Genomic DNA, 15,543 nt, shown 5'->3' on the forward strand with positions numbered 1-15,543 from the left:
CTGCAGATAAGGCTGCTATAGTTTAAAGTGAGTCTGGATTAACGTCTCAGGACAAAGATACGAAAAGACAAAAAACAATGTTTAAGCGGAAAGAAACTGATAAACACGCACTCCGCTCACCAAACTAACCTTAGACATTTCATAGCTATCGGTCTGGTTTTAAAAGCAAGCTCCGATTTCTCAATACGGGAATGCAGATCAAAAATTCCGCCGATATCGACGTCTAGTTCGATAAACTAAACAAATCAAACATTTCTTGGGCTGCCAGTTGACAATGTAACAAGTAACAATAACACACAAACCACCACACAGCACATATATGCTTCCGTTCTGACTCTAGCTGACAAAGGTCCAAGCAGTTTTATTTTACACCGTATGATCAAACAGACACTGCTACTTCCCGTGATTAAATAAATAACACTCAGTAGCGAATAAATTGACAATATGAGCTTGTTGTCGACAAGGAAAAGTAATTAACTGCGTGACGGAATATGGTAGCGGGTAAGATAGCAAACAGGAAAGCATGGATTCAGCAGTATTGATCCTTTCGAGATCAGTGAAATCACCAGTTAGGTAGAGCTAAAAGCTAGTGTTTGGAGGGGTCATAAAAACTCCATCTCATCTTCCCTTGCCGAGCAGATGGCATCATTTTATTCTGGAAAAACAATGAGCTCTGCTAAAGGGAACTAATCGATTTTTGAATCAGTTAAATCCGTAGAATAACATTTCCAGGAGTAAACTCGATTGCAGAGAATGACACCAGATAACACGTTAGTAGAGGCAATTAGTCAAGAAATGATTTTAATTATATATTCCTGCCAGTTTCAATAGAAAAATAATAGACAATATGTAAGCGTTTTCCACAGAACCGTAACATGCATTACAAAAATCTGAATAATTAATATTTGTCGTCCTTAGTTGACTCCACCGATCATTAATTACTACGCTCTCTGCCGTTCCTCCATCTCTCTATAAACGAAACCCCTCCCAACCTCACAAGGCTCTATCTGCATATCACCTGTTCATCTCGCCTGCACCTACTTATCACTTCCCCGCCTCTATCAGTCTCCCGACTCATTGTTCTGACATCTGCCTATCAGTATCCCCTTACATGGATCTATCCATCACCTCCCCGCCTTTGTTATTAATTACATTCTTTCCTCTGCCATCTGCCTAATCCCCTTCTTCACCAGGATCCAACTATCACCCGACAACAGTTCCTCCACTTTTGCCACGCTTCTTCATGTCTGTGAACTACTCCCCCCTCCCCCTATCTTTCAGTCCAGATGAAATGTGTCGATCTGCCGCGTGGACTACCCAGTTCCCTGCGCAGCTGGTGACTGACCTGCTGAGTTCCTGCAGCGTCTTGATTGCTGATTTAAACTTCACACGACGTATTGATCCAAGTACCTTCGATGAGAGGTAACAGAGGGCGCACAGTTTGTGTTTACGCCCCAATAGATACTGGGCCAGATTGTATTTTGTCTTTAACGTGAGTCAGTGATCTGCGATACAAATAAATAACGCTTTAGCTGGAATTGAGAACACCAGACTACTGTCCTTCGGAGGTCTGCTGCCACTCAACACTCTCTGATGTTCCTCCGGACAGAGTACGCCATATTCCTAAATTGGACAATATGGCTCCTTATCGTTAGCCGAAGCCAAAGCACTCTTACGAGTAGGGCACATTGCTTTTACAGAGAAATGCAAAAATAAAAATACACAGCAGTAGAAATCTTACCCAGAGAATTACCTGCAAATAATTTTCCCACTTTGATGTCAGACTCCCCGGCTTATAATTTCCTGGTTTAGTTTTAAAGCCTTTCATAAACAGAAGAACAGAATAAACTTCTTTCCAATAATCTGGTACTTCACCTGTCGCAAAGGGAGATTTACATATCTCTGTTAGGGCCACAAAAATGTCTTCATTTGCCTCCCACGAAATCCGAGGAGCACATTATCATGACTTGGAGATTTACCCACCCAAATTTGCCACCAGACTGCAGACATTTCCGCCTGTGCATTCTGCAAAGATCCATTACTTCGCAGCTGTGGTGACCGAATCCCGAGTGTCCCATGCGTTTTGTTTCCAAGCATAGATTACCATTCTGATGTTCCGGAGGATGAATTATGACCTTGCAATCATTTTGTCTTAATATATCTTTAGAATACCTCAGGATATTCCTTCACCTTGTCTGTTAGGGTAAACCCATGTCTTGTTTTTGCCCTCCTGCTTAAATGTTCTTAAATGTTCTCTTGTAGTTCCCATACTCCATAACTTCCTTATCTCTTTCTAACTATAACCATGCCTGCGCTGAATTTCTTTGTTTTTATCCAGAGCCTAAATTTTGCTTGAAAACCAGTGTTTAAACCTGTTATTTTTATTTTGAACTCTGACTGGCACATACAAATATTTTACTCTCAGAATTTCACTTTAGAAGCCTTCCCACTATTCAAGTGCAAGTGTACCAGAAAGCAGCCGGTCACAAATCACATTTGTCAGATCCTTTCTAATACCATGAGAATTGGCCCTTCTCCGATTTAGAATCTTAGCCCATAGCCGAGAACTATTTTTTTTTCTCAAATACGTTGAAAATCATGCCATTATAAACGCAGGATTCAAAGGGATACCCTTTTGCTTGTTTTATTTTCCTTTCACTCTTTTCTACAAGTGTATACCTCAGATAAATACTTTGTGGAGATTTGTGATATATATGATTATATGATATATATGTACAATGTCTGAAATACATCTTATGGAAATGTTTGTTTGATGATGAACTTAAATAAAAAAATACAAAAAAGAAAACTTCTGCCACCTTCACTGTTTCATTCCCTAATTGCAGATCAGGTATCGCACACTCTGTCATTGAGACTTCTATGTACCTATTAAGGAAACTTTCCTAAACATATTTGACAAACTCTATGTTATCTAGTTCTTTCAGACTATGCGAATTCCAGCCATACGTGGAAAGTTAAAAACCAAGTGCTCTAAGCACCTTAGATTTCTTTCAAAAGCTAGCGATCTATCTATAAATGTGTTCCTCAAAATCCCACGGACCAGTGGGTGGTCTATAATATATCCCTTATCTACAAGGTTATATCTTTCTCATTCCTCAGTTTCCTCCATAAAGCCTCACGAGCCGGTTGTGACCGAGCACTGCCACAACATTTTCTCTGCCTAGTAACGCCAACCCACCACTTTTAATCCCTTCCATTCTATCGCGTCTAAAACAACGGATCACCGGAATATTAAAATGCCAGTCCTGACCAGGCAAGTCCCATGACGACGATATCATAATTCCAAGTATTGATAGATTTCCTGAGCTCATCTGCCTTTCCTACAGTATGTCTTGATTTGCAAATTATGCAGATCGAAACATCAGTCGCAATGTGTTCAAACTTCTGATTCCTGACTTCATCTGAGGGTTCAGCAACATCTCTTTCTAAAACCTCTTCACATCTGTTCTAGTGTTCTGGTCCCCCCCCCCTACTTTAAACCCCAACCGTGCATCACCAGAATAGCTTTGTGCTATGATGTTAGTGCTCCGCCAGGTCAGTTGAAACAATGTGTTCTGTACAGGTCCCACCTTCCTTCGAAGAGAGACGAATGATTCAAACATCTGACAGCCTTCATCCTACCCCAGCCCCTTAACCACGTGTTAAACTGGATGAACTCCCTAATTCTGGCCTCACTAGCAGGCCTGGAATATTCAGATTACAATCCTGGGAGTTCTGTGCTTAGATTTACCACATTAGTGCCTGAACTCACTTAACAGAAAAGTGTCTCTCTTCCTAACTATGTTATAAACCACAACATCTAGCTGCTCACTCATCCACTTAAGAATGCGAAGGACTCGTTCCGGAATTTCCCGGAGCCTGGCACACAAAGGGGAACATACCATCTGGGATTTTCGCTCTCGACCTTAGAACCTCCCTCCTTTCTGATCCAATAACTAATGCATTCACATAGCCCCTCACCTTTATTCCTCTGTTCCAATCGGAGCTACAGAACCAAACTCTGTCCAGATCCCTACCACTGATACCTTGCTCTACTAGGTGATTCCAGCAACAGTGCTCAAAGTCGTATAATTGCCGTTGGCGGTGGTGGTTACATGAGTATTCACCACTGGCTGTTTAACTTATTTATCTTTCCTACTTTTTTACCTAGGCTTCTGTACTGGAGGTGTAACTGCCTCTCTATGTTTCTTACCTATCAGCTCCTCAGCCTCCCGAATGATCTGAAGTTCATTCAGTTCTAGCTCCAGCTCATTAATATGGAGTGGATGTAGCTGGATGCAATTCTTGCAACTGAAATCTGTCAGGGATACTTGCCATTCCTACTGTTCGAACTGTCCAAATATAAAGGAAAAAAAAAACACTAATTAAACTGGAAAAAACAATCAACTTATATCTTCTTCGCCTTCTTTCACTCGTCGCTCCACGTTGAAGCCTTAAAGGACTCCAATGAGACACCAAAGAGAAGTAATATTTGGAAGCCTGTCTGACTGGAGGCCTATACCTACGATGTGTCGCAGGGATCTGTGCTAAGTCCGTTGTTGTTTATCATCTATCTTATAATTTCTAGATTCTATATCAATGATCCGGGTGAAATTTTATTTATTTACTGATTTACTTATTTCTTATTTAACCGTCTCAGCAAATGTGTGGATTACACCAAGATCGGGAAAGTAGTGAAAAGCGAGGAACACTGTCAAAGATTGCAGCGGAATGTCGACCAGCTGCAAAATTAGATTAAAAAATTGAAGATGAATTGTATATAGACAAGTGTACATTGTTGCACCTTGGGTGGAGAACCGCGAGTTCGAATACGTCAAACAGAAGGTCACGGAGGAGTGCGTTAAATTAGAATTATCTGGGAATATAGATCTATTATTACTTGAAAGTGGTGGTACAGGTAAAAAAAACTCTTTTTCGCACATTATCTGTCGTATGTCAAAATACTCTGTACAGAAGTTGGGGATGTTACGTTCAAAACCTATGAGTCGTTAGGGAGACCTAAGTATAAGTATTATGTGAATCTTTGGACTATTATGTACAGGAAAGATGACTATATGATTAAGGCGAGGAGAGAATATTTACAACGATGTTGCCGTGACATGAGGAACAGAGCTAGCGGGAATCGTTGAGTCGGTTAGGACTATATTCCACAGAGCGTATGAGAACTAGGGAGATTTGACGGAGGTATGCAAAATTAAGACGGATATAGACAGGATAATACGACGAAACTTATTTTTCCACTGAGCTTGGATGAGACTAGAACTAGAGGTCAGAAGTTAAGTGCGATAAGTTAAATGTTTAAAGGGATCATAAGGGGTCGTTCTTTACTCCGATTGTGGCGAGAGAGCAGAACATGCTTCACCGCAAATGGTGGATGCGTCTCGATGCGAGTGGATGCGAGTTCTACTTCAACATTTAACTGAACACGTGGAGGTACATAGATGGACAGGATATGGAGGGCCATGGTACGGATGCATATCGATGAGAGAGCGCAGAGACGAGAATTAGAGATCAGGAGTTGCGCGTGAAAGGGGAAACGCTTAAAGAAAACATCAGAGGCAACGTCGTCACAGTGAGGCTGGTGAGACTGTCGAACAAGTTGCCAGCACAAATGGTGGATGCAGATTCGATTTCAACATTTCATAAGAAATTAGATATTTACATGAATAGAAGACATCCGGGTACATGTCAATGGGACTAGGCAGAGTAATACTCTGTCACAGCGATGCGCGGATTTGATGGAGAATTGGTCTGGATCTGTGCGGCAATGTTCTCTGACTGTATGACTCCATTTAGGTTAAACAAACTCAGTGTCTCCGATTGTTTTAATTCCACAGATAGAGGGCTAACTGGGAATAGGGCTGCTTTTAAAGCCAAGTCCATGTTGGAAAAGAATATGTGAAATGTTCACTACACAATCAACTGCGAAATAATGAAGTGGACAACAGCGGAATTCCAACTGAAGCTATTCAATGACCATAGAACCTGCATAGTTTATTTTTCTGATTGAAGAAGTCATTGTGGCTGCTCACGATAGGTTCATCATTTTTCAAACAATGCAATGATTTCGAAATATTTGAATCACGGATCTACCAATCGATAAGAAATAGGGGACGTCTGCTGATAGCGAACGAATTAAACATATTTTCTTGCACTGTGACGGGGTCCTGAGTTGACCCTATAAACTGTGCCCTCAATAAGAAAGAGAGAGAGGGATTTGTCCAACGCAGAGAGTTTATTATTAAGAGAGAGAGCAGAAGAATGCTTGGAAGGTTGATGTTATGGTTTTGTAACAGTTTGTTGACATTTCCACAAGGGCACTGCCTGCCTGTAAGTTCTTACAAAGAGAGAAGGGCGGAGCAGTTTGATGGACAATTGGTGTTCGGCATGTTGAGATAAATGCCAGGTCAGCTGCTGGAGCCACACACACACACGGTTTTGGACACTGGATGAACTTTGTTGTGCCCACAGGAAAGTAGGTTTTTGGAGGACCGATCAGAAGAATCGATCAGTGGCTCTCGCAGTGCAGAAAAGGTGTGACCGGTGGGGAGTTATCTTTGTGTTCAACCTTTGCCTAGGTTGATGATTCCACCACAGAAGAACGGTCGCCTTGGTTATTGTCACAGTCGGTGACTTTAAAAGGATTTTGGAGAACAACGGGAAGATGGACAGCACCAGCTCACCTGAAGACCAACACACCTCTCTCTGTCTCCAACTCTACTCAACTAAATACACTTTATTCATCATCTTAAGACTGTATCCTGTCACCCCTAGGTTGAAAAACGCCTGGTTTTCCATTTACACACACACACACACACACACACACACACACACACACACACACACACACGCGCGCGCGCACACACACACACATATATATATATATATATATATATATATATATATATATAAATCAACGCTAACCTGTCTGATATATCTACATTTATATTACTGTATTGCGTAGTTACTAATAAACACTATTAGTCAACAGCAATAACAGACTCCAAGGTGTTTTCCATTTCTGCTGGTACTTTAACCCGTCACGGGGTATGTGACCGTACCGTGAGTGTATTCAAAATAACATCAATATTCCCCAATTACAATCCACGACGGCAGTAAATTCGAAGTGTAAAATAAATAAAACGGGTAAGATTTCATATTAGAAGTACTCTTTGCCAAAAAAAATTTACTCCACGGCCTCAAATTCACATCGTTATGATCTTGCACTTTGCTCTTCACCTGCAGTTCACTTCCTCGGTAGCGTTTAAACTAATTGCGAATTTTCATTGCTTTAACGTGTTGTACCTCAATGCACTCATTTATGAGGTGATGCGTAAAAACAGTATGCAAGTCAGGATTTTCACTGCATTTCGGTACATGTGAAATTAATAAACCAATACCAGTAAGCTAGTAAAATGCTTTATAATGCTTTTACGAAGAGACGTTTCCCATCAAATGCTTCTTCGTATTTTTCTCTGGCTTCAGCAATATGATGTAACATTTTGGTGCAAAGATACAGAAAAGTAAGCCGAAACTGGAAGCCAAAATTGCAAACACTTCCACGGCCACCGTGAATTTACCAGGAGAACTGACATAAGCTGGAATGAACGATATCCAAACAGCACAGAAAATTAGCATGCTAAATGTAATGTATTTCGCCTCGTTGAAATTGTCCGGCAAATTTCGTGCCAAAAAAGCAACGGCAAAACAAACCGATGAGAGGCAGGCAATGTAACCCAGGACGCAGTAAAATGCGACTTCGGACCCCACATCACATTCCAGAAGGATCACTTCGTTCGAATAGTCCATGTTTTTGACAGGAAGTGGTGGGAATTTGATGAGCCAGACACTACATATTAAGCACTGCACTAGTGTAAGCACAAATACGATCAGGCGTTGCTGTAAAGGGCCAAAATATTTAGCCACTTTATTGCCAGGTCGTGTTGCCTGAAATGCCAGCACAACAACAATAGTCTTGCCCAAAAGACAGGAGACACAGAGGACAAAGGTAACACCAAACATGGTGTGGCGGAGCATACAGGACCATGGCGTCGGCTCGCCAATGAATGTGATTGAACAGAGGAAGCAAAGGCTCAGTGCGAGGAGAAGAAGGAAGCTGAGCTCCGAATTGTTGGCCTTCACGATCGGAGTGTTTTTGTGAAGCACGAAAATTCCACCTATCGTCGCAGTGATGCAACTTCCGCTCAGCGCCAACGTCGTCAGAACAAGCCCCATCAATTCGGCAAATGAGAGGAAATCAAGTTGCTTCTGTATGCATTGGTCTTGGCGGTCGTTGGACCAGGAATCGCTGGGGCAACTCATGCATTCAATGGAATCTTGAAGTAGAAAAGTGAAAAGTGAATTAAATAGCGGACTGTAGATACCTGCAAACACTTACGCAATGAAAATATTACTTGTCCATACCTGTTGTGTTACTGATCGATCCTTGGGCGCAAGGAATGCAATCAAAGCAACAAATAGGCTGTCCCTTACGAGATGCTTTTCTTGTTCCAGGGGAACAGCTGTTCGAACAAACTGCCCGCGGGACCTCGGAGCAATGAACGATAACGTGTTACTGTCTTTTCCTTTTAAAATAAATTTCACCTGGATGGAATCAAAAACTAGAGATCATAGGGTTATTGTGAGATGGAGAAGAATAAAAAACAAATATTTTGAGGGCGACTTCCTCACACACAGCATATTTGGTAAATGGATCTAGTTGCTGTAAGAAATGCTTGAGGCAGGTGCAAAGACAATATGTAGAAGGTACTTGGACAATTATATGCAGGAGAAAAAATCAGGGTAATGACGATCAAATGTGGAAAAATGCGAAAATGTTTAGTTGCCATCTAGGTTTGCTCTGAGGGATTGGGCCAAAAGGCCAGTTGCGCTGTTGTCTGTGTCCAGTACTCTGTCGTTCTCTACCCTGGATGAACGTAAATGCACGATGCTGTTCGAATAAATCATTAATGCGGAATTTCCGCAAGAAAATATAAAAGCATTTTTGAGGATAGTGAATGGCAGCGAAAAAACATGTCTGACAATAACAAGTTCTAAAACCGGAGAGAAAGAAAGATGTACAGAGATACATAGACAGTTAGACCTCCTAAGAACATAAATGTGTTCGTAGTATATTTCAATGTAATATTATTTTTGTACATGTTCCTGTGTAGGGTTGTTTCTGTTTTGGTCATTAGAACCCCGGGGTCACTGTATTTTTTTGGATAAATTTCTTCATCGACTGCGTTGCTATATTACACAAAGAAAGTTGCCACTTATGCATCATAATTGACTTGTTAACACTGCAGACATATCTTCATGCATTACCTCTCTACGACCACCAATCCAAACAATAGAACCTTCATTTATTATGATTTGCCGCCCTGAAGGTGCGGAACGGTCATAATGTCCAACGATCAAAACAGCGGCATTTCCTTTGCCATTCACCTGCCAGTTGACAATATCATACGTAGCCACTGAGTCTCCGTTTTCATCGAAATTTACCCTTTCCCCGAGGTGAGTTGTGAAATTTAGCGATTGCATGTAATGCAAAACCTATCAGAGGAAGACACACACATACGCTGGAACATGAGATCTGTCAACCAAGATATTGTACGAACAAAAATTTCAATTGAAGTGTGTTGGAATAATTACATAGGTTCTACGTACCTGCCATGTCTCAAAATTTGAAATGTTCGCGCAAGACTGATTCCCAAATGGACCTTCCCTGTTTTTACACGAAAGCATATTGTGAAGAGCATGGGCTATAGCATAGGTAGCCTCATATACTTTGTTGGTCACTCTCAGTTGAGAGACCTCCGTGTAGGTGTTAGATACATTCTTCAGGCTCTCTGTTCCTGTACATTGATTATGCTGTGCTGCAGACGTTGTGCTACCTGTGATATTCTCTATGCTTTTCAGGCTACAGCCGAACGTCTTTTCCCATAATTCTTCAATTAATACATTACCAGGGTAGGCAGACGGATGAAGGTTGGTTAAGAACTCTTTGAACCCCGGGATATTCACTTTGCGTATGGCGATCCCGATTGCCCCTGTAACGAACTTCTTGCTCTCTTCTGGAGAAAGAAGCGAAGTGGCGATCCAAGCTTCACTTCCTACCCACTGGATACCAGAAATATTTTGTCGAACTATTTCTTTCAACAGAATGGCCATATCGCCTTGAGCGAGAAAAGCCACCACGACTTTCGTAGACGCTGTCCGTATAATACTGGTAACACGAAGTAACCTTTCTCTCGAATACGTCCTGTGAAAAGACTCAGAGAAGGCAATGCAAACGCCAAGCTGCTGAACAGCCTCTGAGAAGGCCTGCATCCCAAAGATGCCGTATTCGTTGTCGCTCCTTATCGTTCCAATCCAAGTCCATCCAAATCGCTTTACAAGTTGTGCCAAGGCTTTAGCCTGGTAGTAATCGCTTGGAATCGTTCGAAAGAAGGACGGGAATTGTTGCCTGTCACTGAGACAGGCACACGTGGCGAAATAGCTAACCTGGTGAAAATCCATGAAGGGAACAGTAAAAGAGAGGAGTCAGTTTAGTCTCGAGATTATGATGTCCGAGAAAAAGACTAATGGTTATAAAGTTCTGTAAAGGTTCTCCAATTAACATAGCATGGACATATACAATTCAAACAGTTCTCCAATGCCATCCTCTATCCCTAATGGATTTGTTCGGGTTAGACCTGCATTTAGCCTCTAAAACCCGAAGCAACCCTGGTCTATTTACGCCTCAGTCTCCTTTCAAATGTTTCAATATAACCGGCTCAAGTATTTCCTCTGGCTGCTCGTTCAATATACTCGCTGCCCTCAGCGTCCGCTGAGTTTACTTTTAATTCATTCCCTTCTTATTTGAAACTGATGCTCTCTAGTTCTTAAACCTCTCACCCTGGGGGCGGGAATCTCCGTATCGATGTTAGCTCGCACTTGTGCAGAGAATCGATGACATAATTAAATGTTAGGGAAGGAGAAGAGAGAATATAAGAATCTTTTCGGATCAATGATCAATCACCAGTTTTCTTTGCGCATTGTCAACATTTACTTTTTTTTTAAATTTCAGATTTCCAGTGTGGCCACGATAGATGGAGCTTTGACGTTTCATCTATAAGGGAGCTAACAGCGAAATTAACCTTGAAACTGATTAGCAGAGCACGGCTTAACTGCCACGTGGATCATCGGTGCCACCATATCTGAGTTACGTATGCCCATCTCCATTCCAATCCACCCGTATTTTCGTCATTACAATTAAAATGAAATCCCTGCTGTAGATGTGCGGGACTGGGTAACAAAGTCCCTGAAACAGAAGGTATATGACACCATGTCCATTCACAGTGTGGATGGACTTATATAATTATCAGAAGGCATTTGATAAGGTCCCACATAGGAGATTGGTGGGTAGAATCAGAGCTCATGGCACTGGGGGAAGATATTGACGTGGATAGAAAACTGGTTGGCAGATAAAAAGCAAAGGGTAGCGGTGAATGGGTGTTTCTCCGAATGGCAGGTGGTGACCAGTGGGATGCCACAGGGCTCGGTATTGGGACCACAGCTGTTTACGATTTACATCTACGATTTAGATGAAGCCATTGAGAATAACATCAGCAAGTTTGCTGATGGTTACTATGCTGGGTGGCAGTGTGACATGTGATGAGGATGTTAGGAGAATTCAGGGTGACTTGGATAGGCTGGGTCAGTGGGCAGATACTTAGCAGATGACGTTTAATGTGAATAAGTGTGAGGTTATCCACTTTGGGAGTAAGAACAGGAAGGCAGATTATTATCTGAACAGTGTAGAGTTAGGTAAGGGAGAAATACAAAAAGATCTAGGAGTCCTTCTTCATCAGTCACTGAAGGCGAATGAGCAAGTGCAGCAGGCAGTGAAGAAGGCTAATGGAATGTTGGCCTTTATTACAAAGGGAATTGAGTACAAGATAAAGGAAATCCTCTTGCATTTGTACAGAGCCCTGGTGAGACCACACCTGGAGTATTGTGTACAGTTTTGGTCTCCAGGGTTAAAGAAGGACATCCTGGCTGTAGGGGAAGTGCAGCGTAGATTCACAAGGTTAATTCCTGGGATGTCCGGGCTGTCTTACGCAGAGTGGTTAGAGACACTGGGCTTGTACACGCTGGAATTAAGGAGATTGAGAGGGGATCTGATTGCAACATATAAGATTATTAAGGGATTGGTCAAGATAGAGGCAGGAGATATGTTCCAGATGCTGGGAGAGTCCAGTACCAGAGGGTATGGTTTAAAAATAAGGGGTAGGCCAATTAGGACAGAGTTAAGGAAAAACTTCTTCTCCCAGAGAGTTGTGGGGGTGTGGAATGCACTGCCTCAGAAGGCAGTGGAGGCCAATTCTCTGGATGCTTTCAAGAAGGAGCTAGATAGGTATCTTATGGATAGGGGAATCAAGGGATATGGAGACAAGGCAGGAACCGGGTATTGATAGTAGCTGATCAGCCATGATCTCAGAATGGCGGTGCAGGCTCGAAGGGCCGAATGGTCTACTTCTGCATCTATTGTCTATTGTCTATTGTCTATTTTCTATTGTCTATAATTTGATCAGGAACCCGATAGCTTTCGCAGTTCGAAAAGTATGTGGTACAGGAAAGGCATATGTATAACATTCATGAAAAAAGCTACAAATTCTTATAGTATTTTAATGTGAATGGTGTGCGGATGGCTTTATGTGCCCATGATTCTACTCCACGTAAGTGTTTCATTGCACGTGCACGTATTTCCTCTTGCAGATGGCAATTGCGGATACAATAGGGTCTCTTAATAGATTCTTAGATAGTTACAGGGACCTTAGAAAAACAAAGGGCTATGCGGTATGAAAATCTTAGACAATTTCTAAAGTAGGTTACATGGTCATCAGAACATTGTGTGCCGAAATGCCTATAATGTGCTGCAGATACCCATGCTCTATTTTCCATGTTCTAATTAACGAACTGTGAGGTTCCAATCGTTCTTAATAAGCTTTAGTTTAAATTGATTATGTTCAATTAATTTATTAAATCCAGGGGTATTTGCTATATCTCGCACGAAAACCATTGTTAAACCAAATGTGACAACCTTCTGTCATGCTAGTACATGTAGGTACAAGACACTGCAAAACTGGAATCTGGAGGAAGAAACAAGATGCTGTGCGATGCCAACTGATCAGGGAAGATCTATTAAAGCAAATGGACAGTCGGCCTTTCGGGTCAATACTCTTAATCTGGACTGATAACGCCTAGTCCCTTCTTAAAACTGTCGTTAACGGCCTCTAGCATCTCGTTTTTCACAGCAGGTAGTAGTATTGCCTTGTAACACGGTTGAGACCGACCTCTGTTGTTGTTGGTGTGGAGTTTTCACGTTCTCCCCGTGTGTACACTGCTATCCCCTCCGTCTAATAATATGGCGTAGGTAAAATGTACAAATATATTGCAATGGAAGCATGAAAAACAAAACTACTTCACCATCGGGAAAAAAGAGCTCCAGGTGTTGTGCCAGGAGCCGCTGTTATATGCCTGTAGATCAACTATGTCGTCTTGAGAAGTCAATAACAAGACGCTGGCAATAAAAGACTGATCTTACCATGGGGACTTTAAAAGGACCAATTGATGTCGCAACCGCCAGGGACAGCGAAGATCCCCCTGCCACGATGGCAGGGACCAGTGAGCGTGTAGTACATGACTGCGGCTGGAATGTCGGGTCCAGTCCGTTGATCAGATCGAAAGCCGCTTTCACTGAGAAGCGAGGCAGATTGCATGAATCATAAATCCTGTAGCCCAGCGTAATATTTGGAAGCAGAAAGGGGCTTCTGTTTATCTCTTCAATCGCAAATATCATTGCCTGAATGAAGCGGAACGTTCGAAATTCAAAACTGTAGGACAGAGATGCGTGATAAATTAATGAAATGGGAAGTTGGGTTATTATTGTTACATGTGCAGAGAGGGTGCGTTGGAGACAGGTAATTAAATGTATGGCTGTCATACATTATCTGTGAGGTTTAGAGTCAATTGTAATGCTCTATGCTGCCGTATAGAACCTGTCCGTGAGCTCGGGGTTACATGCTTTAAGATTTTAGAAGTGGGGAGACACCCAAAAAAAAAAGTTCTGAAATCCAGTCGAAAAACTTTCCGCTCTCGGACTGGTGAGATAAAACTATTTTTTCAGAACCTGATCAGTTAAAGCTATTCATTTGCAAAAGAAATGAAATGAAACTTCATTGCTGGTTCAATATTGTTACAACAATTTGCATTGGCGATAAACCAACTTAATCATATCTACCAGTCAGAAATGAGTTTGTTTTGTCTCGTAATGCAAAGCTGCTATCCAGAATCGTTGTTCACGGAAAAAAGAGGATGTACAGATACTGGTAATCTTAAGTAGCACGAATACATACATAAACAAAATGCACATGAACGCAGTAGGTAAACCAGACATCAGGAAAGTTCGCGGCCCGAATTCTCGATTGTTTATTTCCTTTCGTAGATGGTGCCTAAACTAATAAGATCCTCCAGCATTGTGTGTGTGTTGCTCAGGAAGAGGTTGGTTTCCTATTTATCTTTAAAAATGCAAGTGACTAATGAGAAAATAATTAAGCAATTGCTTGAAAAAACCTCCAGAATTTCAGAATTTGTGGAATATATTTTAAGGACCAATTGCATCTGTTGTGCATATACCTATTTATATATCCTTTTATTATCGTCACAAAAACACAATATTTGCTATTATTGATGGGAGTTATGAGAGGAGTGTTGACTCCACGATAAATTTATTAATATCTGGATTATGATTTTATAGGCAGCGAGCAGCAGACCGAACACAAAATAATTAAATTTGGTTCCATCACAGGGAATGTTACATCTGTAACAAATTGTGCGGCCTGCAACAAATAGATTTAGTAATAAAATCGGGAAATGTTGGAACCGCTCATTAAGTCAGCAATATCTGCGGACAGAGAATCAACGTTGAAATTAAAGAGCGAACACCCTTCATTGAAACAGGAAAAGAGAAAAAAAATCAACTTTACTTTAAAGTGCAGATAGTGACAAAATTATTCCTCGTCACTCTAAACTGACCTTTCACATTTCACAAATCCCGGTCTAGTTTCAAATGAAAGTTCCGAGATCTCTGCACGGGAGTGCAGAGAAAAGATTCCGCCGATATCAATGTCTCCTTCCTTCGATAAACTAAACAAGTTAAACATTTCCCTGCGTTTACAAATCAATTTGCCAGTTGACAATGCAACAGATAATAAGAACCACGAAATCACCGCACGGTACATACTTTCTTTCTTTCTGGCTTTTGCTGAAAAAAGACAACGTACTTTTATATTGGAGCTCATGCTTGGGCGAACAATGTTGTTTCTCCTGATTATAGACATGAAGCTCAGGAGGGATTAAATCAGCATTTTAATTTGAGACATAAACAAAGAAAGGCAACTCACAGTGTCATGCTGTACAAGTAAAACACGAATACAACCAAGCTCATCTTTAGGGAAAAGGAAAATAACCCAATAA

At 41.5% G+C, this 15,543-nt stretch overlaps 1 protein-coding gene across 1 annotated transcript; it reads right to left on the reverse strand.

Annotated features, from left to right (window-relative positions):
- Nucleotides 1-7,452: 7,452 nt before the first annotated feature.
- Nucleotides 7,453-15,197, reverse strand: LOC140724507 (extracellular calcium-sensing receptor-like). Its single transcript, XM_073038952.1, has 6 exons — nucleotides 15,103-15,197; nucleotides 13,613-13,901; nucleotides 9,691-10,527; nucleotides 9,349-9,576; nucleotides 8,446-8,569; nucleotides 7,453-8,357 (listed from the first exon to the last, which is right to left on the reverse strand). The coding sequence occupies exons 2-6, from the start codon at nucleotides 13,865-13,867 to the stop codon at nucleotides 7,453-7,455; spliced, it is 2,349 nt and encodes a 782-aa protein (XP_072895053.1). The 5' UTR covers nucleotides 13,868-13,901; nucleotides 15,103-15,197.
- Between the last annotated feature and the right edge of the window lie 346 nt (nucleotides 15,198-15,543).

This window comes from Hemitrygon akajei, chromosome 3, assembly GCF_048418815.1.
Source record: "Hemitrygon akajei chromosome 3, sHemAka1.3, whole genome shotgun sequence".
Classification (NCBI taxonomy): Eukaryota; Metazoa; Chordata; class Chondrichthyes; order Myliobatiformes; family Dasyatidae; genus Hemitrygon; species Hemitrygon akajei.

What these genes read in the sequence shown, in the direction of transcription:
- LOC140724507 (XM_073038952.1), bottom strand. Translation starts at nt 13,867, where the DNA reads ATGATATTTGCGATTGAAGAGATAAACAGAAGCCCCTTTCTGCTTCCA. An exon ending in GGATTGGTGGTCGTAGAGAG is followed by an intron (nt 8,570 to 9,348) that starts GTAATGCATGAA and finishes CATTGCTCCGAG; the next exon opens with GTCCCGCGGGCAGTTTGTTC. An exon ending in ATCGATCAGTAACACAACAG is followed by an intron (nt 8,358 to 8,445) that starts GTATGGACAAGT and finishes TTCTACTTCAAG; the next exon opens with ATTCCATTGAATGCATGAGT.